This window comes from Plecotus auritus (assembly GCF_963455305.1).
Source record: "Plecotus auritus genome assembly, chromosome: 2".
Classification (NCBI taxonomy): Eukaryota; Metazoa; Chordata; class Mammalia; order Chiroptera; family Vespertilionidae; genus Plecotus; species Plecotus auritus.
Genome location: NC_137771.1, coordinates 163,175,786 through 163,198,749, shown reverse-complemented (window position 1 = coordinate 163,198,749; position 22,964 = coordinate 163,175,786). Strand labels below are relative to the sequence as shown.

The 22,964-nt window shown below is 39.3% G+C and overlaps 1 protein-coding gene across 1 annotated transcript in view; it reads right to left on the bottom strand.

Moving 5' to 3' along the window:
- The window catches only part of GAP43 (growth associated protein 43), a 101,672-nt gene that overhangs the window by 30,302 nt on the left and 48,406 nt on the right, over positions 1–22,964 (bottom strand). The window contains exon 2 of the mRNA XM_080658016.1: positions 13,480–14,089. Within this exon, the coding sequence (XP_080514142.1) occupies positions 13,480–14,089 (610 nt within the window). The remainder of the gene's footprint in view (positions 1–13,479; positions 14,090–22,964) is intronic.

The window sequence follows — 22,964 nt, the reverse complement described above, 5'->3', positions numbered from 1 at the left end:
ACTGCTTCCACATGAGGTGTTCTAATTAAAAAAAAAAAAAAGCTTCTGAACTGTGCCTTGAATTCATAACCTATCTGCATGAAAACAGACCTACATTTAAACTCCTGGGATAATGAAGATCAACTTTTCTTTTTCTGCCTGGAAGCAAGCAGAGGCAGAGTCTCATCTCTTGGTTTGTGGAGGCAGCGCTGACTGAGGATTATGCTGCAGAGGGCTTTAACAATAGTGAGCCTGGTGTGTGTGTGTGTGGAGCGGGGGGGGGGGGGGGGGGGTGTCTCTCCTTGGGGAGCCAGGACCCATCTGCCACTTAGACCTGCTCAGAGACAGAAAATCTATTTGCCAGGGAGCCCTTTAGAGCCTGCTATTTGTGAAGTCAAGAACAGACAGTGCTAGAGATGGAAGACACCTAAAAAACCATATCCTTTTACCAGAGAGGGAGGTAAATTTGTCCTTCCCAGACCACACATTGTGTTAGCAGCGGAGCTGCAGGGAACCCACTTGATGCCCAGCACAGTGCTTTTCCTGTGCTCTGCACGGGTCCCCCAAAGTCCTGCTTCTCCTATGCTTTCTCCTCTAACTCCCTTCTGTCTCTTTTCTACCTTCTTGTCTTTCTCTACTTCCTTCCTTATTCTTTCAGCCTCCTCTATTACTTCCATTTCTGACCCCCTTTTACTTTTCATCTCCCTCTATTTTCTCCCATTTTCTTCCCCACTCTTTTTTTTTCTACTTCCCCTTTCCTCTTCCTTCATTGAAGAGTCCTCACCCACATCCCACCTGATTCTTGCTGGGGGCCCAAACTTCTTTTGACTCTCTGTCTAGTTTTCTTTTGAACCAAACATCCACACCCAGACTCAGAGTGTCTGGGTGCCAGGGTGATTTCAGAAGCAGGTCCTGGAGAAGAGGTTGCTAATTTGTAAAGCCTAGAAGAGTTAGGCTATAAGCAATAAAAATGAACAGTTGCCTGAAAAATTCTTAGCTCCATTTATGGGCTTTAAATTGGAAAAAATAAAATGCTTTTTTCCCTTTATCAAACTGCTTATAAAGAAAAAATCTCTCCATAGGTGAAATTTGTATTATTAGTCAATTAGTGGACGTTCACTGAGGTCTGTGTGATGGGCTCCATTCTGAGCACTGCGTATGTTTGCTGTGCTAAAGGATACCAAGCCTCTACTTAAAAAAAAAAAAAAAATTTCATTTTTAGAGAGAGAAGAAGGGAGAGAGAGAGAGACATTGATGGGTTGCCTCCTGTGTGCCCCCTACTGGGGATCAAGCCTGAAACCTGGGAATGTGCTGTGAACAGGAACCTAATCAGGAACCTCTCAGTGCATGGGATAATGCACAACCACTGAGCATACTGGCAAGGGCCCAAGCCCCTGCTTTTAAGGAGTGGAAAGTCAAGTGAGAAATAAATAAGTCATTTTAGGTAGATAAATACGGTCATTTTAGGCACTGAGAGTGATATAAATAAAAAACATGTCAAACTGATAGGGTTGGGAGGGGCGGCGCCATTCTGCATAATGGTAAGGGAAATCTTCTGTGAGCAAGTGACATCCAAATGGAGATCTAAGTGCTAAGAGGCAGCTGTGGGACAATCAAAGGTGAAAGTAAATGCAAAGGCCCTAAGGTAGGAACAAGCTGAGTGTGTTCAAGAGACTTTAAGAAAGAGTATGGCTAGAGAAGAGTAAAGAAGGTCAGAGCAGAAGGACATAGGATCAGAGAGAAAGCAGAAGTCAGATCAGATGCAGCCTTGTGGCCATGGTAATAATTTCAGATTTCATTGGTGGTAAAAAATAAGCATTGGGAAGTTTAATGTAAGGTATTTATTTGGAGAGACATGACTGTGTAGCTTTGCAAGAGTGGTCTTCAGAGTAGTCGATTAGAAATTAAAAGAATTAGTGGCAGCCTCTTAAACCCTAAGCCTAAGATTACAAATGAGATTATTGGATCTACTTCTTTTACCTCAATGGGCTGCTTCACGTGATATTCATCATTCAAGTGACATTTTAGATGTTAATAACTGGAGTTAAGGAAGACCTGGCCCCATTGCCCATGGGTGTTTTCCTTTCAGGCATCATTTAGACAGGAACAAACAGCTTTCACCCACTGGGGCTGAAGACTGGGAGAAAGAAAGGGGACAGAGTTTTTGGAATTCTTGAGACAGATTTTGGGCATTAACTTTCTAGAAGTCTTTTTTCTGTGGATATTTCAAAATTACATTGATGGAATTGCTTAAGTGGTATCTCATCAGAGAGAATCTTTTGTTTATTCAATTATGTTGCAAATTGGAGTCGAACTAAACAATATTATAGCATTATTAGTGCTTCTTTTTCCTAATGACTCAGAAGCCATAGATGTAGTAATTTTACTTAGCTTTGATTAGTAACCCCAAATGAGTCACTTAACTTCCATTTATTTATAATTTGTATTCTAAGAAAATTCCTTGAATTTGGATAATTCCTATAATATTACTGGGAGGATTATCTCTTTGAAAAGAATAAACAATTCCAGCTAAGTATACAGTGCACACCTGAATGAAAATATGAGTTCTGAGTTATCTTCAGTTAAGTTTTAATCATGCCAAAATTCAAGGATTTTTGAAAATGGCCATAACTTACTTAAGAAAATTACTTAAGAACAGTAATTTTCAATAATTATTCATTAAAATGTCAAAGTTTTACCAAGATTTAGAAATAGTCATGGGGAGAACAGAGGATTGTGTGAGTGTGGAGGACCGGATCTCATCCAGCCTGGCCTCTGCAAACAACCCAATACCCATAAGCCACTTCTGAGGCTCCTGGAATGCCAGGGCTCCAAGGAACATAATTCAAAATTCACTGACTTGGGGGTTTAAAACAAGGCTTTAGAAAGTAAAATGTCCTTGGTAGTCTATATAATAAAAGCCTAATATGCAAATAAACTGAACAGCAGACTGACTGGCAGAATGACCAGTCACTATGACATGCACTGACCACCAGGGGACAGACACTCAACACAGGAGCTGCCCCCAGTCTGCAGGCCTCAGGCCAGCCAAGGCGGGTGTGAAGGGAGGCCCTCGATCGCACTGCTGGTCACCCCACAGATTGGCCCTGATCACCGGCCAGGCCTAGGAACCCTACTTGTGCACAAATTTCATGCACCAGGCCTCTAGTTATAGTTATAAAAGTTTTTCATATAATAAATTTTTCATGTCTTTAATATTGTATGGAACCAAAATAAAATAGAACATTGTTAATGGACCTAACACCATGGTTAGCAGTTACTCAGACCACTATCTGTGACTAAACTACTGGACTATAATATGGGGAGAGGGGGATCTGTCAACCTTTGAAATGATACATATCATCTACTTTAATCAATATGACTGCAGTGAGTTCTCCATACTCACTGTGAAGACCAGCTGCAGTGAATGCAAGGGACAGATTTGGACCTGGCGGTGAGTATTTGCTGGCCATGTGTAGAAAGTCATTAACAGAAAAATTGCTTACATTTTCTTTTCAAACTGTACTTCACAGCCCAGAGTAAGGGAGAGATAGAAACAGAGAAGAGGGAGCTCTGGGCCTCTCTAGTCATCTCCATTTCCCCCTGGCATTCTCAACCAGATCAGCTCTCTTTTGGAGGTTAGTATATATACAGGGGTGAGCAAAAGTAGGTTAAATTACCAGCCATCATTACCTAAAAGATAAACCATAAGTAAGGATGCAAAATAATAGCAACAATAACAATAATAATAAGATAAATAATACTATAATTAATAAATAATAATACAAGAATAAACTTTCACATAGTCACAACTGTAAACCTACTTTTTCCCATCCCTGTCCAAATATTTGAAAGTCATTTTTTGAACAAATGGTACCCAGGCTGAGAATTATAAAAACTTTTTATCCCACCCTCTCTGAATTCACTGTTTCTTGATGCTCCTCCTAGAAACAAAAGCATTATTCTTGCTAAAAATAATTAGGATGAAAGAGTCAGCCCTTCCTCTACATTAGAGGTTTACAAAGTCAGCCATGCTCACAATTCAATCCAACCCTGAATTCATCTCTGAAAAGATAAAAAAGCCTCCTTGAAAAGATGCAGCTCAGATCACACTTTTAAGTACAATATATTCATCCCTTTAGGGGCAATTATTTTCCTAATTGAATAGCAGGTAAAATTCCAAATTTTACCCTTTTCCTTAACTTTTAATAAATGTCTAATGCATAACAGAAATCACTCTACATGTTAAAACTAGTTTTCAAGGTTTCACGTGCATATATCTCTAAGTGAGTGTAATAAATAGATAGCTATGTGCTTCTATACTGATATATTGTTTAGGAGCTGATAATTACTGTTCTAGTATTTTAATTACCAAAAATAAAGTTTATTAGATTATTACACTATATTGATTTGGGGTATGATGAGCTGGCTCCCATTGGCTACTGAGAACAAGTTGTCTGTGTGTTCAGTGACAACTCACAGTTAGTGTGAAATCAGCCATGGAATACCTATACCATAAAGATTGACAAACATTATAAACCAGAGCTTTTTGAGTTTTAGGTTTGTTTTTCTGGAGAGCCAATTTACCAGCACACCATTACAGATATCTGATAAAACCATCAATCATAATGATTTATTATTTTTATATTGTAACATATATCCATGTGCAATCATCATGAACCTCAGAGCAGATGGCCAGACAATTACTAAAATGAATACAGGGAGAGGCTAGGGGCGAGAAATATTATTCTATACTACTTAAAATGTGATAAATGCTCATTCTAACTCATATTTCAAGCTAACTCCTGATGTGATAAACATGAAACCAGAGTCACAGCCTAAACTTGAACATGTAAAATAATTTCTTCATTTGTTGATTGCTACTCTTGCAAAAACTTGTTTCATTGGCATATTAGGAAAATAGGGAAGAGTTTCTCCTCACAGAAGTATAAAAGCAATATGTAATTTGACAACTGCACCAACCTTGTATCCAGATCATAATCAATGTCCTACAAATACAGTGGTACATTTTTATTATTATCATTATTTGTTGTTCCATTTATTTATGCAGTCATTGGTTGATTCTTGTATGTGCCTTGACCAGGGATTGAACCTGCAACCCTGACACATCAGGACGATGCTCCAACCAACCGAGCTACCAGGTCAGGGCTTAAATGTCTGCTTTTCTGCTGGAGTGAAAAGCATAAATGTTGATTAGGAAGTGGCAGGGTTTTGCTTCATTTTTTACTTTCTGTTTTTCCTCTTTATTTTTAAATATTGGCAAGAAAAGGATACTGACTTGTACCTTCCAATGAAAGCCAGGTTCTCCTATCAACCTCCTATTATTAAATCATTCATATTAAAGAAGTAGGAGAAAGAGAAACAGAAATATTTCTCTGCTGCTCTTCTTTCTAAAAGGATCTGATTATAACATGGGGGAGAATGCTGTAGCCACATTGCTGAATTCTGGCTTTCTTAGTCATTACATTGGACTGTAGACAGTTTCACAAAGTGGGGACCTATCTATCTTTTTATCAAATACATGATAAGTTGCTTCAATTTATAGTTTATATGTGGGGAAAATACCTGTTCAACCTCCCACTGCAATGTCCTCTACAGTCTGTAATCTGAATGGCTCACAAACTGTACACAAATTATGTTTCTACCGCCGTGGGAAAGGAGAAAGAGGCAACAGAAACAGGAAAGCCTATTTTCTGGTCTCTGTCCCAACACTGTTGGCCTGGAAACATATTAACAATTCATCCTATAGTTGGGCACAGCAGGTTCAGGAGACTCTTACAACCTTGTAAGGATTACTTAAACATGTCAGATGAGGAAAAAGAGCCAAGGAACCTGGCAGATCCTTCCTTCCCTGGGTGTACCTGTCGCACACTGGCAAGAGCCACACACACAGGTCATTCATGGAGCTGGAATGAAATTAATCACCTGCTTTCAGAAGGGAGCAGCCTTGGTTTCCTCTCGTTTTCAATATGTTTCTCAACATAATGCAAAATGCTCACATTGGTCTATGAGGCTTTAAGTGGTTGGAAATCTGGCTACCTCAAGCATGACAAATACCCCTGAGCAACCACAACACTTTCCAGTGAGCTTCTGTACTCAGCTTCTGAAATAGCAGAAAGGTGGACAGCAGCAAAATTTTCTGTTTGAGCAAGTGTCTGCCTCCCCTCATCATTCAGAATCTGCAATTAAAGGTAGAAGGTGTCATAACATTGGCATTGTTGAGATTCTTTGTCCAGCATTTAACTCAAAGAACTCAAGGGATTTGCCTGTCCAAAGTTTAAAGGCTAGAATCTAATCTCTTGAACTTTCTCTACTGTAATAACATTGTTCATTCTTTCTTAACTCATTTATCAGGTATTTACTATCTCCAATTTCCCACTCATTGCTATAGGTGTAAGGATTCAACAATAAACAAAATATAGCATGGAGCTACTTTTTTTTGAGCGAGGGTTAATCTTCAATGGCTGCTGCTGAATTGTGATTAATTAAGTTATTTGTATATTAATTTGAATTTTTTTATTTTAGTAAGAGGTATTCATTTTCATTAGATACATCTTGTCCTTCAAGACTCAGTTCAGATAATCTCTACACCAAAAATTCTTCCTGTACCATTTTCCATTAATTAGCCTAAGCAGGGTTTTAATTTTTAGACACTGTAAATTTCATCATAGATAACTTTAGTCTCAATTTCTAATGCTCCCCATCTCACTGTAGATTTACAAACAAAGCTGGCCTGAAATCATCATCAGAATCTGAATAAGAGCCTAAGTTTCTTAATTTTAAGTGGTGTTTAGTCTTCTATGCTGAAAATACAGAGCGTTTGCATTATAAGCATCCTGTAAGATGTTGGGTCTATTAAAAGCATGATACTATTCATTATCCTTATGAAAACAATTTATGGGCAATTCTTTTTAAGAAGCCCAGAAGTAAATTATTTGCTTACAGAGCCAAGTTTCATTGCTGTTAGATCAATGACTAGCTAAAGCTTTTTGAAAGAAGGAAGGGATTTACATTTTCTTGATTATATGAACTGGTTTGAGGTTCAACATCTAATTCAGTCATTTTTTTATGGCGCAAAATTTATACATGACTAAGAGAGCTGGCAAAACTTACACATCCTTTCAAACCTTCCTCTCCTGTGCATGCTGTAAAATGTATAATCTTGGGAGCTCTTCAAGGGCTCAGGTCTTGTAGCTTTATTTTTTTATTTTTTTTTTAAATATATTTTATTGATTTTTTACAGAGAGGAAGGGAGAGGGATAGAGAGCTAGAAACATCGATGAGAGAGAAACATCGATCAGCTGCCTCCTGCACACCTCCTACTGGGGATGTGCCCGCAACCACGGTACATGCCCTTGACCGGAATCGAACCCGGGACCCTTCAGTCCGCAGGCCGACGCTCTATCCACTGAGCCAAACCGGTTTCGGCAGGTCTTGTAGCTTTAAACAACATCATTGGCTTCCTTCTTTCCTTCTTATTATGTATGGTTATAGAAAGCTTTTCATTCTTTATTTAATGAAGCTATCATTACCTGAACAAAATAAAAGTGATGACCACTCAATGCTTTTAGTCCATTAGATTGAGTGTTCTGCTTTCTCTCCATGTTTAGCCAAATGGACTGACTGTGTAACAGTTGCTGCTCTTAGTTCTTTCTCCTCCTCCTTTTAATCCTTGTGGGATTGTGTGTGTGTGTACGTGTGTGGAGAGAAAAAAAACATTTTTGATGAGTATGTATTAGTATCTGAAACATATTCTGCATTTTAAGAAATATTGTTTGATTTTCAGTTCTAAATATACTTTTCTCACTTTAAAATTGGAGGGGTTGCTTCCATGTCTTCCTGTTTACTTTCTTCTTTATAAGATAATAGTAGTTATTTAATATGAGCTTTGAAAGAAATGGATCAAAGGCCTCACTATATGATTTCTTAATTCTAAAATACATCTCCTCTAATCTTTTGTCTCCTCACCATTTCTTAATTTGAGACAGAGATTGCTCTTAATCTGCCCTACTAAGTTCATTATATCATTTTAGTTATAAATATAAAGGTGTCAGGGTCATTTGCAAATGCACTTGCAAAGAAGGGAGGAGGGATATGAACAAGAATTTTACAAGATAATAATTCCTTTAAGCCAAATTTAGGGTAGGTATCACCTCAAATACATGAAATTACTTTCAACCAACCGATTGAGACCTAAAAATTTCAATTTCTAGTTTTCAGTTGTCCCAGCATATTTAATGGAGTCAGTAGTACTCTTCTGAAGAACCACGAATTTCAACTGATCTCTACAGCTTTCTCAGGCCTAACAAAATAGTACCTGAAGGATTTCCAAACTAAGAACCCATGACTCAGAACTTGTTTAATAGTCCCAATCATTTTGGGGTGATGGGGCTTTGAGGGCATTATGACCAGGAACTATGTTTAGATATTGTAAATGTGAGTCTTTAGTATCCAATTATACAAATGAGGGAATGTTCTTAGAACACTATGTTGGGGTTCGTAGAGAACTCTTGTCTTTGTTTCTTCCAGAATAGTACTTACGGTATCATAATTCAATGATTGCCTCTGTACTCAGGCTGTCAGGCCTTAGCTCCTGGTTCAGCTACTTGCTAGCTATTGACAATGATTAGGAGCTACCATCTCGCTAAACCTCAGATCCCCCATCTGTGAAAAGTGATGGGGAAATTATAGTACTTATAGTCTTATACCATAGAGTGGTTATGATAGTTAAATGGGATAATCCCCACATAGCACTTAGCACAGGGCCTGACACTTAATAAATGCTCATTAAGGACCACCAATTATAGAAACTTTGTATTTTAAATTAAACCTTGAAAAAAACTTGAAAATCAAACTATTCTAGCCCCTCTTCTTGAAGATGAGACAACTGAGGATCAGACAGAAGCAGTGACTTACCTAAGATCCCACAGCTGGGTGGAAATACTAAGGTCTCCTAATTCTAGTCCAAGGTTTCTTTCCTCTGCATTATCTTACTGTGCATGCAGGACAGAGAATGCCTGAGGAAAGGCCTGATTGATATCTCCCAACAACAAAATGCAGGGATTGAAATGAAAACATAACACCTTAAAAGAGAGGTAAAGAACTGCAGGGCTGAAGTTAAGGAGAGGATTTAGAGGTCTACCAATTTGACCCTTGTTTTGTTTGACTGTGCTTGTGGGCAAAATACCCATTTCATTTGCCCCTATTCTCAGAATGTAAAAATAGAAAGGAAAATATTATCAAAGGCACTGAATTATTGCCAAGAAAAGCCAATAAAAATGATTACTCTAGCAATATAACAGTGTGCCATAAAAGCCTAATAATCAACAGTATTTAAGCACCATGCCACTGAGCATCTGACAGAGTGCCCATGTTTTATAGACAGCATTTATGGACTTTTCACAATCTAGATTTTTGCTCTTTATGAGTGGTGTATAAATTTGGGAAGTGGTTGAAACCACATTTCAAATCAAAACCGCCTATGAGGCACCTTGCCAAATAAGTGTAAATATCTTTGGGAAAGCTAATATCTAACACAGAGCTTGGTGCAAGAGGATCTAGCTTTTGGAGAGATAAAAATATTATCATTGGTTACCTTAGGTCTTAGAAAAACATTCTGGGCAACATAAAGAATTTCCCCAAATACAGAATTATGGGCTGAATATTTCATTTTCTTACAGATAATTATCATTCCAGAAACTATACATTTTGCATTCATTCCTTTGGCTATTAATTTAGCTATAGAGACACATATTATGTAGAAATTTTTATAACATATATCAAACTGCAAGAAGCACCATCTCATTCCTATTATTTCCCACAGTGCCTTGGCATAAAAAGGCACTCCATACCTATTTGCAGAATGTAATTGAGTTGAAATTAGTACTGTAAACATATTCAGCATCGCTCCTTGAACTTTATCCCAACCCCACTACCAAATGAGGACTCTTTAAGATCAGCCCTATCTTACTCATCTTTATGACCCCAAGCCCTAGCACAGTAAAAAGTTAATATACATGGAAGAAAAAAAAAGAAGGAAGAAGGGGAGAGAAAAAGAGAAGGAGGAAGGGAAGGATGAAGAAAGCAAACAAGGAAGGAGAATGAGAGGTAGGAACACACTAAAGTAATTTTTCTATTCAGATAATAGCAAATACCATTGTAAAACTATGCTCTTCTCCAGATAATGATTAGTGATCCCAATTAGAAACAGGTAATGGAAAAAAGAAAGAAAGGGGTAAAGAGATCATGAAAATAAAATACAACCAAGATCAACACAGAAAAGCTAGGACAACTCGGGTTACACTTCCTACCAGAATCAGTCAAGTACCCCTTGGTAGCCACCCAGTCAGCATCTCTGATTTCTGGCCACTGAGATGTGTTATCTTGGTAATACTATGGCACTGAATATGCCACAGCAGAAAATTTGGAATTTTCTACGGGAGAAAGTCAATAGGTTACCATGGTTAGAAGAAACATGACAGAATTCCCTCACTGAGAGCCCAATGGGCACACTGCACTGTTCAGGAGACACCAATGACATAATCACCGAAGGAGGCTTGCTGGTTATCTTCCTCATGGCTGCAGGAGGGCAGTGTCTCTGAGATGCCTTGAACACTCCTCCTCCTACTAAGGAATAATCATCAGGAACACACTGAAACCTTGTGGACATAAGTATGTTGAGAAATGGACAGGCAGAGTACCAAAGCAAAGAGAGGGAGATATAGTTGAAGGATTAAAAGAAACCCAACTCCGAAGGTCCTAATGCAAATGACATCCACCTGTAACAAACTCATAAAAATTTTTTTAAAGGCAGTAAAATAAACTACATATTTATAACTTACAAAGCATTTCCTTATATATTAAAGCAGTGATCAGATTTGGTGTAAAAGTTTTGACCAAATTACTGTCTTGCATTATTTCTTTTTACTTGTTTTGCCCCAACCCCACTCACTTTCTCAGATTATTTCTCTACACCTCTCCAGACAACCCAAAGTAGGCATCCATTTTCAAACAGGAGAGACCAATTGGAAATATTGTTATTTTAACCTAGATTGCAAAACAATCCAAAGGAAGATAGAATAAAATGATGTGCAGGGCCCATGGGAATTTGGGTCCAAGATGCTGTGATAGATCTCCTTGTCACCTCTAGTTTCTGTGATTCCATGAAACTCACTACGTCTGGGTAATCTGTGCTTGTCACATACAGCAGACAAGACTAATAGATACATCAGTCCAAAGAAAACTACAGGCAGCATTTCAGGATCTAATCCAGAGGACACTACTTAGCCGCAGCTCAGAAACAATGATAAATTTGTTTAATTACCCTCAAGTTGAACTTTACCTATACCTTCAATTACTTCTCAATGCACATAATAAAATCAGACCAACTGAGATATTCTTCAGCCAGAACTTATAAAATTTAGGGCAGAGGATGATTTCTATTTGTTTTTTACTGACCAGACTCACTTTTAATCAAATATACATGTAGAATAAGCAAGGTTGCAGGAAGATTATATGGATGAGTGAACTAATTATCTAAAATTTAAGTCTAGTCACTTCTCATTTATTCAATATCTGACATTTACTGAGCATGTACTACATAAAATACTTTACTAATTCATTCGGATTATCATAACTTGAAAAAATAATACATCTAAATATTCTTAAGATATATTATATTTTAGACTTTTCATTGATCCAAGCAGTCATTCTATTAATCCACATCATGATCATATACCTAAAAATCACATCATGTCTTTCTGTCTATGCTCACAATTTTAGAAATCCCTGTTTAAAAATATGGTCTGAGCAATGTCAACTATTTTCTATATTTTAAAAGCATGATTAATTTCTAAAATGTTTGAAAATACATAATAAGCAGTCTGTCATATGCAAAATAATTTCAGCCATCATAACTGAGGCTAAACTCTTCAACCTAAAGAAAAGTAGTTAACATTGGTTTGTTTTTATGGGTAAACTAAAACCAACACCATATTCTTTACCACATGCCTTACCTTGTCCAGGAAAAAAAAAATCCTCATCTTCTTAACCCCAAAGTCTGGCCCCTGGGGCAGGTATGTATTTAGAATAAATATTTAAAATGAATCACTGATAGAAAGAAGCATGTGATATAATAACAATAATAATATAATCTGGCTTCTTACAGAATTTTGGGGCAAGATAAAAGAGGCAGAACTGAAAATATTTAGAATAATCATCTGCCATCCTCCAATATCTAATTTGGAAGAATGGAAATAAAGGCAAATTTCCAATAATTACTTTTTCAATCCAATGGGCAGATGCCAAACATTTCCCAGGGCGTTCTCATGGAGTAGGTCCTTTTCCAAGGGCACAGTGTGGTCCATCTAAATTTGGGTCCTTGGACACACCATGGGTTAAGTCTATGAAGTTCTAAAGGAATAAACCCGATTTTTTAAACTGGCACAGAAACAAGTTAACCTGTAAGGTCTTTGGGGCTGAAAGGTGTTAATGAGTCATACTTGGCTGCAGAAAGACCATGGAGGCTGTTGGCCTCCTTCAGCACTGTGGGTGGGTGGGGTGAGGGACAGGTCTTAGTCTCCAGGGGTGAAAATCTGTTAAATTTATCTTGCTTTGGAAATGCTCTATTTCCATTCTGCACAGTCTCTTTGGCAATAATGGTGAAAACACTCCAATTTTCAAGTAAGAGCTTCAAACCAAGAAAATCCAGAACATCTTTGTAATCACAGTCAACACTCAATTATTTATGCAAATGGCAGAAAGTAGCATCTTCTATACTAAAATGATAATTTATGTTTAACTTCACAACATGTTCTATATTGGGGTTTTTTTCTTTTGTTTTTGGCAACATTAACAGACTTATTTTCCTAATTAGTTTGACCCCGATTACTGTTATAATTAGCATTCTCCTAGCATACGAACACTACTCATCAATTGCTGGTGGCGAGAATGCCCAGTAACATATTGTGGGATAAGGGAAAGGTGGTCTGAGATTATGTTTTTGCTGCCGGCAATTCAGAAACTAGATCATCTGAATCAATAAGGAGTTGGCTGTACTCATAATGGGCACTTCCTAAAGCCAAATAATCACATTAGTTAATTCCTGTCCATAAAATATATGTGGCCTCGGTAATTAATTAAACTAAGTCTATCTTGCACATAGAATGTATATTTTTTAAAACTAAGATTACCTAGCTTTCCTGTTTATGCCAATCCTATTAATAAGGTAATTGCCACATCTTCCTAGTCCTGGCTGCTACCTGCCAGAGTTCTCCCTCATGATTGGAGACATTTGGGAATATAAGTGGCCAGAGTTAGTTCTTAGTCCTGCCTCTTTGGGGAATTAAGCACAGCTTTCCTTAATTTCTTGAAAACACCTTCTAGACATTCCCCTCTCCCTTGATGGCCCAGGTGGCCTGGCTTTCTGAAAGGCCCCGGTGGGCTACCCACCCATGGCCTCTGACCCTCCCAGTAGCTCACCTATCTTGTCCTCGGCTTGGCTGCCCTCCGAAGCCTCCGTGGAAGGCTGGGTTGTTGCCTTGGTGGCAGCATCCTCTGCAGCAGGGGTGGTGGCAGCAGCAGCAGTGACAGCAGCAGGCACATCGGCTTGTTTAGGCTCCTCCTTGGCTGGGGCGTCTTCCGCCTTGGAGGACGGCGAGTTGTCAGTGGAAGCTTTAGTGGCACTTTCTGTCTCAGCAGAGCCGGCCTTCTCCTCTGAGGGGGCAGGAGCCTGAGGGGCTGCCTGCTCGGCTGCAGCATCAGAGGCACCCTCCCCCTTCTTCTCCTCGGAGGGAGCTTCTCCTGCTTTACCGGCCTCCTCAGGCTTGGGGCCAGTGGCCGGGGCCGCTTCAGTGGTAGTGGGACCTTCTCCCTCCTTCTTCTCGGCGCCATCAGCAATAGGGGCGTCATCCTTCTTCTCATTCATTTCGGCCTCAGCAGCTTGAGCATCGCCCTTCTTCTCTCCTTTGAGCTTTTTCCTTGTTATGTGTCCACGGAAGCTAGCCTGAATTTTGGTCGCGGCCTTATGAGCTTTATCTTCTGGTTTGATGCCATCTTGTTCGATCTTTTGGTCTTCATCATTTTTTTCAACCTTTGTGGAGAAAAGGGGCGGGGGGAAAGAGAGATGGAATTATGCTTTTTCCCTTTATATCATGGCATTTAACAAATATTTATTGAATGATTTGTATTGTGCCAAGCACAGACATCAACAATACTGTGGAAATTCAAATTAAGCATCCTCTCTCTTCATGGTGGAGAATTGAGTAGAAAACACATTATTTTATGGGAAAATACATCCTTTTGGCCTTGCAGAATCACTGGCATGGATTTAGATGTATTTCCTTCCCCAGCTCCATGTCTCTGCATTGCCAAACTTCAACCAGCCGTTCCATAGATGTACCTTGGCTGTTCAGATCCCATCCACTCTACGTTTTAATCAAAGAGCTCTGAAACATATTGTTTTTTCAGGGTTTCTGAGAGGAACTCTGTACAAAACTTCACATTTAAAAATATTATGGAAAAGTCTGTGTTGTTGTTTTTTTTCCTCCCAGGATTTCAAGTCTGGTCAAGAAATCAATAGATTCAGGGCAAAGAGTATGGTAAAGGTTTAGACAACAAATTCTCTCAAAACTGCCTGGTACTGGCACAAGAACAGACATATAGATCAGTGGAAAAGAATAGAGAACCCAGAAATTGACCCAAACCACTATGCTCAATTAATATCTGACAAAGGAGGCAAGAGCATACAATGGAGTCAAGACAGTCTCTTCAATAAATGGTGTTGGGAAAATTGGACAGATACATGTAAAAAATGAAACTAGACCACCAACTTATACCATACACAAAAATAAACTCAAAATGGATAAAGGACTTAAACATAAGACAGGAAACCACAAAAATACTAGAGGAATCCACAGGCAGCAAAATCTCAGACATATTCCAAAGCAATTTCTTCACCCGATACAGCTCCTAGAGCAATGGAAACTAAAGAGAAAATAAACAAATGGAACTACATCAAAATAAAAAGCTTTTGCACAGCAGAAGAAACAATCAACAAAACAACAAGAAGGCCCACTGCATGGGAGAACATATTTGCCCATGTTATCACCAATAAGGGTTTAATCTCCAACATTTACAGGGAACTCATACAACTTAACAAAAGGAAGATAAACAATCCAATCAAAAAATGGGCAATGGACTAAATAGACACTTTTCTAAAGAAGACATAAGGAAGACCAAGAGACATATGAAAACATGCTCAAAGTCACTAATTATCCAAGAGATGCAAATCAAAACGACGATGCGTTACCATCTCAACCTGTCAGAATGGCTATCATCAACAAATCAACAGATGACAAGCACTGGTGTGGATACGGAGAAAAAGGAACCCTTGTGCACTGCTGGTGGCTGGTGCAGCCACTGTGGAAGATAGTACAGAGTTTCCTCAAAAAACTAAAAATGGAACTCCCATTTGACCCACTGATCCCACTTCTAGGAATATAGCCCAAGAAATCAGAAACACCAATCAGAAAGGATATATGCACCTCTTTGTTCATAGTGGCACAATTTACCATAGCTAAAATTTGGAAGCTGCCTAAGTGCCCATTGGCAGATGAGTGGATTACAAAACAGTGGTACATCTACACAATGGAATACTACGCTGTGGTAAAAAAGAAGGAATTCTTACCATTTGCAACAGCATGGATGGAACTGGGGAGCATTATGCTAAGCAAAATAAGCCAGTCAGAAAACGAGAAATATCACATGATCTCACTCACTTATGGAAAATAATGAACAACATAAACTGATGAACAAAAACAGATCCAGAGACAGAGAAGCATTGATCAGACCATTAAACCTCAGAGGGAAGGTAGGGGAGGGGGGGTAAGGGGGAGAGATCAACCAAAGGACTTGTATGCATGCATATAAGCCTAACCAATGGACACAGAAAACAGGGGGTGAGGGCATGAGTGGAGGGAGGGGTTGGGGGGCAATGGGGAGATAAGGACACATATGTAATACCTTAATCAATAAAATAAAATAAATTATATCAGGGTTTTGTACAACTGCAAAGGAGTCTAGGGCTTTGGGGCTTTTGCTTAAAATGTGACAATTCAGAATACTGGTAACAAAATGATGTCTAATTTCACCTATGTGTGGTCCAACATTAGTAGTCAACACACTAGATCTTCGCAATTTGAAGACAGAAAGTGGCCGTTATTCTTGTTTAAAAAAAAATGAAAAACACCATTTCCACTTTTGAAAAAGTGGTATATATTCACCAAATCACAATTTCTTTTTTTTTTAAATATATTTTATTGATTTTTTACAGAGAGGAAGGGAGAGGGATAGAGAGTTAGAAACATCGATGAGAGAGAAACATCGACCAGCTGTCTCCTGCACACCTCCCACTGGGGATGTGCCCACAACCAAGGTACATGCCCTTGACCGGAATCGAACCTGGGACCTTTCAGTCCGCAGGCCGACGCTCTATCCACTGAGCCAAACCGGTTTCGGCCAAATCACAATTTCTTATTCCCAAAGCAATTTAAACCTAAAATTAGTTTTATGTTATTACCGATAGTCATTCTAGTACTGAAAGCAAGAGACTAAAACACAAAATTTTTATCATTTGATGCAACATTTACAGTATAATATGCTGCATATAACTTTTTTCCACAAGGAAATTAAATCAGATGATAGGCATAGAAGGTATATTCATGGAAATAAATATACAGTATGGGCAAGTACCCAAATTCCATATAGTTGCATTGCTCACCATGGTGCCCCAATGGGGTTGCTTATAGTCTCCGTGCATTCCTTCCTTTAACTCTGGAGCACTGGGGAAATACAACAGTGAACAATGCAACAGCTTTCCTTAAAAAACCAATAATAGCCCTGGTTTGGCTCAGTGGATTGAGTGGAACGACAGGTCTCAGGTTTGATTCTGGTCAAGGGCATGTACCTCAGTTGCAGGCTCAATCTCCAGCCTGGTTGGGGTGGGTATGGGAGGCAACCAATTGATGTCTTTCTCATATCCATATTTCTCTCTATCTCTCCTCATCGGTTCACTTTCTCTAAAGATCAATGGAAAAAATATACTTGGGTGTGGATTAACAACAACAACAACAACAACAACAAAAAGAGTGCTTATTATGTACTGAGTCCTATGGTTGGCTTCAATCTTGACTTTGGCCTGACCGTGGCCTTTGCTCCAGTTTAAGAGTAAGCTACAGCAGGCCAACACAGTGGTACGTTTTCCACCTGTCGTACCAGCTCTGCCCCAGTGACCTAGATCCAGCTAATCATGACGTAGGCCTGTCTAACATAATTTGGACAAACATATGAGCCTGTTGTTAGGTAAGTTCATCAATGTGCAGTGGCTATACAAAAGTATTTTTTAAAATAAACTATATATAACTGTAAAAGCAGGACTGACAATTTTCTAGTAAAATCCAAGACTACTTCCTCTTCTTCCTCAGGTAACTGTGTGTATATCCACACAAAGAAAGAAGGGCTAACTGAAAAGCACTTTGCACAGGCCCGGCCTGCTCCCTCCTCCAGGGACCATGATGCTGCACTGCTCAGTTCTCTGATGCACTGCCGCCTTCCCACTCTCCTGCTGATCCTGGGACACACGGCACAATCTGGAGCATGGGAGCAGCTGTCCCTGCCAGGCACTCTCTGCTTGGAGATGGAAGCATAACCCTGTTAAATTAACAGTTGTGAATGGAGCATGGAGCCGAGATGCTGTTAATTTATTTTACTCTATCTTGAGTTTTCTGAATGAGGCCCCATCTTATATGACAGGACATCTGCACTTGGGCATTGATGCCAAGTGGTTCTTTAATACAAATACTGCTCCTTGGGAAGTAGACAAACCAATTATCTCAGAGAGGGCAGGTGTGCAGTAAAGACCCTCCAGTGATTCAAGAAAGCTACAGTTTTAGAGCCCTCTCCTTTTTTCAGAACATAAAGTGAAGGAGATTAAATTATTAGAAAGCTGAAAAACAATAAAATAAGGAAGTTGGGTATCTGCATGATATAAAGAAAGAAACTTTATGTGGATAAAGGAAAAGCTCCACTCAATCCTTCTGTTCCCATTTCAATTTTTCTGATCATCTGCCACTTTACCTTTCCAAATTATTAGTGTTTAAGCTTCTGTACACAGCTTCTATATTGAAATGATTGTTTAGAAAGGCACAGAGTAGATTTGGGTGCCAAGATTGTGGGACCAGGTTCACCTGAACAATCCAGGAGTCTAAGAAACACAAGAGTGAAAGGGGTAGGCAGGAAGGAAGAGAATTATAAAGATTGAGTTAGAAGTGAGAGGTAAAGATTATTCTGTAAAAGGTAGGTGTCCAAATGGGTTGATACACCCAAAGAGGTGCTCAAAGTCCTCCATGGGCATGTAGCTCTACCTGGAGGAACAGGCTGGACCATTTGATGTCATTAGAAATTTAGGGAAACTGGATTTTAGAGATTGGTTGGAAAAAGACAACTATAACAAATATTTTAGATAGAGGGAGACAAGGATAGAAAGAGAAGGGGGAAGGAAGGGAGGAGAAGGAAAGGAAGGACAGAAGAGGAGAGAAGAGAGGACAGAAGGAGGAGGGAAATGGAGGGAAGAGATCAGCCGACGAGGTCAGACTTAAGTGATTGAACAGAGGCATCTAGAAACAAAAATATTTTAAATAAAAACTGGGTCATAAGCTAGACAGTGCCAGATTATGTGTGTGTGTTTGTGTGTGTCTTTAAAAAAAAACACTGTAATTGATTCTATTAATATAGCTTAAACTAGAGGTTATTTTCTGGCTTAATTCATTGCACAGTACTAGAAGTATTTGGACTGAGAGCATATTTTGTAGAGAGATGAAGGAAGAAGAGAATCTTTCCTAAGACTAGCTGTGGGGGCAACCCCAAGATGTCAGGCCAAATTGAGCTTTCTCAATAAGAAACAGAAACCCCGGCTAGTGTGGTTCAGTTGTCCTGTGCACCAAAATGTTGCTGGTTCAATTCCTGGTCAGGGCACATGCCAGGTTGTGGACACATGCCAGTACGGGGCATGCAGGAGGCAGCTGATAGATGTTTCATTCTCACATTGATGTTTCCCTCTCTCTCCTCTTCCTTATTCTCTCTCTAAAAATCAATAAAAACATATTTTTAACAAAAGAAACAGAAGACTATATCTAAGACAAAGGACTTTTGAGCCCCGGGAAACCAGAGATCAGTCAGTACATTTAGCACAACCCTTTCAGTTTCTAAAAAAATAAAAATAAAAAAGCCATCCTGGCCCTGAAAAGTTACCTGCCTCAATTCAGAGTATGTGAGTGGCTCAACTCAGGTCCTCTCCTCGCCCACCCAACCCAAATCCAATTTTATTGCTTCAGTGACCTGGAATAGCTTGGTCTTTCTTGTAGCAGACAATCCATTAAGCACCCTTGTAACATTCTCATTTATCTACTTATTTAACAATACCAAGTGCCTATACAAGGCACTATAGACACTCTACTGAGATTAATAGTGTATCTACCCACACAGGAAACATAGGATTCCTTTTTAAATGTTATTTGTTAAAATAAGTTCATAGTTCTTTAACAATTAATAATTTACCAGGAATTCACAGAAGACACCTGATCTTCTAACCATCTTGTGGAGTAAGGCATCCTATATAATAAAAGCCTAATATGCAAATTATACATCCTATATAATAAAAGCCTAATATGCAGGTGGTCGTTCAACCCACAGTTTGACCTGGAAACTGGGAGTTTGACTGCTCGCTATGATGTGTGCTGACTACCAGGGGGTGGTGCAGAACATGGCGGGCAACAGCTATGTGAAGCTGGCAGTGGGTAGCAGTGGAGGCACTGCCAGCCCCGATGGGCCCCGATGAGAGCGGAACCGTGGGGGGATGGTGGAGCAGGTGAGCGGGCAGCACCAGGCCAAGGTGGGTGTGAGCGGGGGCCTGATCGCCCTGCCAATTACCCCATAAAGGGCAACCAGTGGCTGCAGTAGGGGGCAGGGCTACCACCTGACTCCCAAGTGCTGAGGGAGCTGGGTGGGGGGCCCGGCCCTGACCAATTGCCCCTCAAACAGCAACCAACAGCTGGCAGGCCCTGATTGCCCTGGGACAGGGGACTGGGGTGGGTGGCCGCGACTAACCTCCTGTGGCACCCAGGATCTCTCACTGGCTACCTGGGGGCAGGGGTAATGGGGATGGAGGTGCGGTGAGAATACAGGGTGTTCACTGAGCTCGCTCTCACTCCCTCTGCTACCCTCCCCCGGGATGCCAGGGCTCGCACACTGGGGAAGCCCCCATGCTCATGTGACAGGAACCCGTGAGGAGCCCACCCCACACCCGTGCAGCCTCTTCCAGGTGAACCAGGTCACAGGTGCTGGGACTGCAGGGGCCAGTCAGGCTCCCCGTGGCTTCACACAGGAGCCGGTCTGTGAGGCCCACTGGTAGAGACTGTGCTGCCTGCCTAGCTTCCAAGCAGTGCTGCTGGGCGACCCAGAGGCCCATTCTGTGCCCTGGCCTGCAGCATCCAGCTGCACTCACCACATCTCCATGTGGGGACTCAAGCACCGTGCACGAATTTTGTGGACTGAGCCTCTAGTATAGAATAAACATGTGAGTAATAGATGGAGGAGGGCCATAAAAAGAGTATACTGGTATTTAGTGGTTAAAGAGTCAGTTCATAAGTCTCATTAAAATAGGTTTATTTATTTATTTATTTATTTTGTACTCAGCCTTGCCACAAATAAGCTTTGTACTGAGCTCTGATGTCTTCTGAGGGAATTTAAAAATTATTTTGTTTTTACATATAATTGTTGCTGAATGTGAATTCACTGAAGAGGACATTCCAGTGCAGTGTATTACAAGTAGGAAGAGTACCATTATGAGTTGTAATAACTTCTTCAGGAATATTCATGGTTGTAGCTTAGTACTTTTACTAACCAATATATTTGGGAGTTCTGTCATTTATAAAGTCTTAGAGAAAACCATGTTATCTGAAATCTTTACTTTTCAACCAAGACTAAAATCTTGGATGAATGTTGGTATGAAGAAGATGAAGGGTACCATTACACTCATTTGTTGGGTCCTAGTCAAATTTCTACATCCTTTAGATGAAAGGGCAATAATTTTCATAAATATTTAAGAATTACAGATAAGAAAGCAAAAAAAAAAGTAGTAGGTATTTAATATCCAACTTTGTTACTTTAGTTCATAGTTTATTTTCTCTCTGGGGTAAGGAGAAATGGACAACTTAGGATTTATTCTAAGATGTCCAAACATTTGCATTCTTTATGTTACAAAAGAAATTTGGGCAAAAATCCATGAAAGCTGACTTTTAGAACTAAAATAACACCATCCATTTAACTGGGACACCTCAATTCATTTAACGTTTTCCAATTATCATAGGAATGCCTCAACCTTCAGAGCACTGAAAAAAAAAAAAAAAAACTTGGCCCTGTATCTACTGCTGCCAGCTATAAATAATACTTTTATAATACCTCAAAGTTTCTCTTAAGCAGGATTGAATTTAAATGCTTTAGAAAGTCATTGATGTAATACCAATTCTTCTAATAATATTTTTAGTGAACCAAAATATTTTCAACTTGATTGAACAAAAGATATTTCTGAGAAGCAAAATTGAAGGGACATAAATATTCTAAGCAAAGTTTTCTTTAGCACAGTATAGTTTTCATACCTATGAGGATCTTATTAACCCATAGGAAAACAGAATAAAGTGTTGATGGATATATATAAAATCTGGAAGATATTCACTTATGACTCATTCTATTTTTAATTAATAATTTATTGAGGTGACACAAACATAAGAAAATTTCACTATATTTTAAGCGTAGTTGATTTTAAGCATAGTTGATTTTAAGCATAGTTGATAGCACATACTTTAGGGGAAATATCTAAATATTAAAGGAGTTCACAGTGGAGTTTCTGTGCTTTCTTTGAACCCAGTCAAAGTTCAGAAATACAGTGAAATGCCCTTATGGGGGAGGGAAAGGAAGATGGGCCAGTCTCCTCCAGTTATGTAGATAAATTGCCTTCAGGTTTCTGGGCAGTTGTAGAAAAGAAGAAGGTATTTAAAAGATGAATAGGTGCTCCCAGAATACATAGGGTTCCTTCAACAGTCAATCTGGCTTTAAAATCTAACTATGGTGTGAGGAGTTGGGGAGCAGGATGTAGGTAGGAACAATGAAACTGTTGTGATTTTGCCAAGAAATATCACTTTTTGAAACCTCTGGTTTTCAGTCCAGTGAAAAGTCTTTTTTTAGTTCCTGGGCAGGTGAGAGCACAAATATATGATAACTAAGAAATTCTCCAGGGGAATGTGAGATATCAAGAGTGATCTTTCAAATCCTGGGGTGGGTAGTAGTAAGGGAATTTGTTTTTTCCCTTCAATTGAAGGGTGCAGCATACTGTTGCAGCTCCAGATAGTTATGAGTAGACAATAAATGCTCATTGATTGACTCACTATGTAAGAAAACCAAATATCCTATATTGGACATTGGAATAGTAATGTTAGCTTTTCAGATAATAGCTGGTGATCAAGATATAGGTCTTCAGCTCAATTTCATATATTATTTATTCAACTTGTACAGCCCACCTGCTTCCAATAGAATATGAGGTGGCATGTTCAACACAGTATGAGGTAATACTGGAGAACTCAGTGTCCAATCAAAAGAGTTATCTTTTATTTTATTTTGTATATTGGTAATTCTATTTGTCCCACAAAGACAGATAGAGAAGAGGCAAAGGACACATTAAATTAGTGCCTTCTAACAGACAAGCATACTAAAGACATTGTCTGTTTTGTTTAAAGCTAAATCTCCAGTTTCTAAAATAGCATCTGATATATAGTAGATGCTCATTAATATTTGTTGAATAAATCTAAATTTAAACATCGCAGTGCCACTTCAGAAAGATGACGATAGGCAAAGAA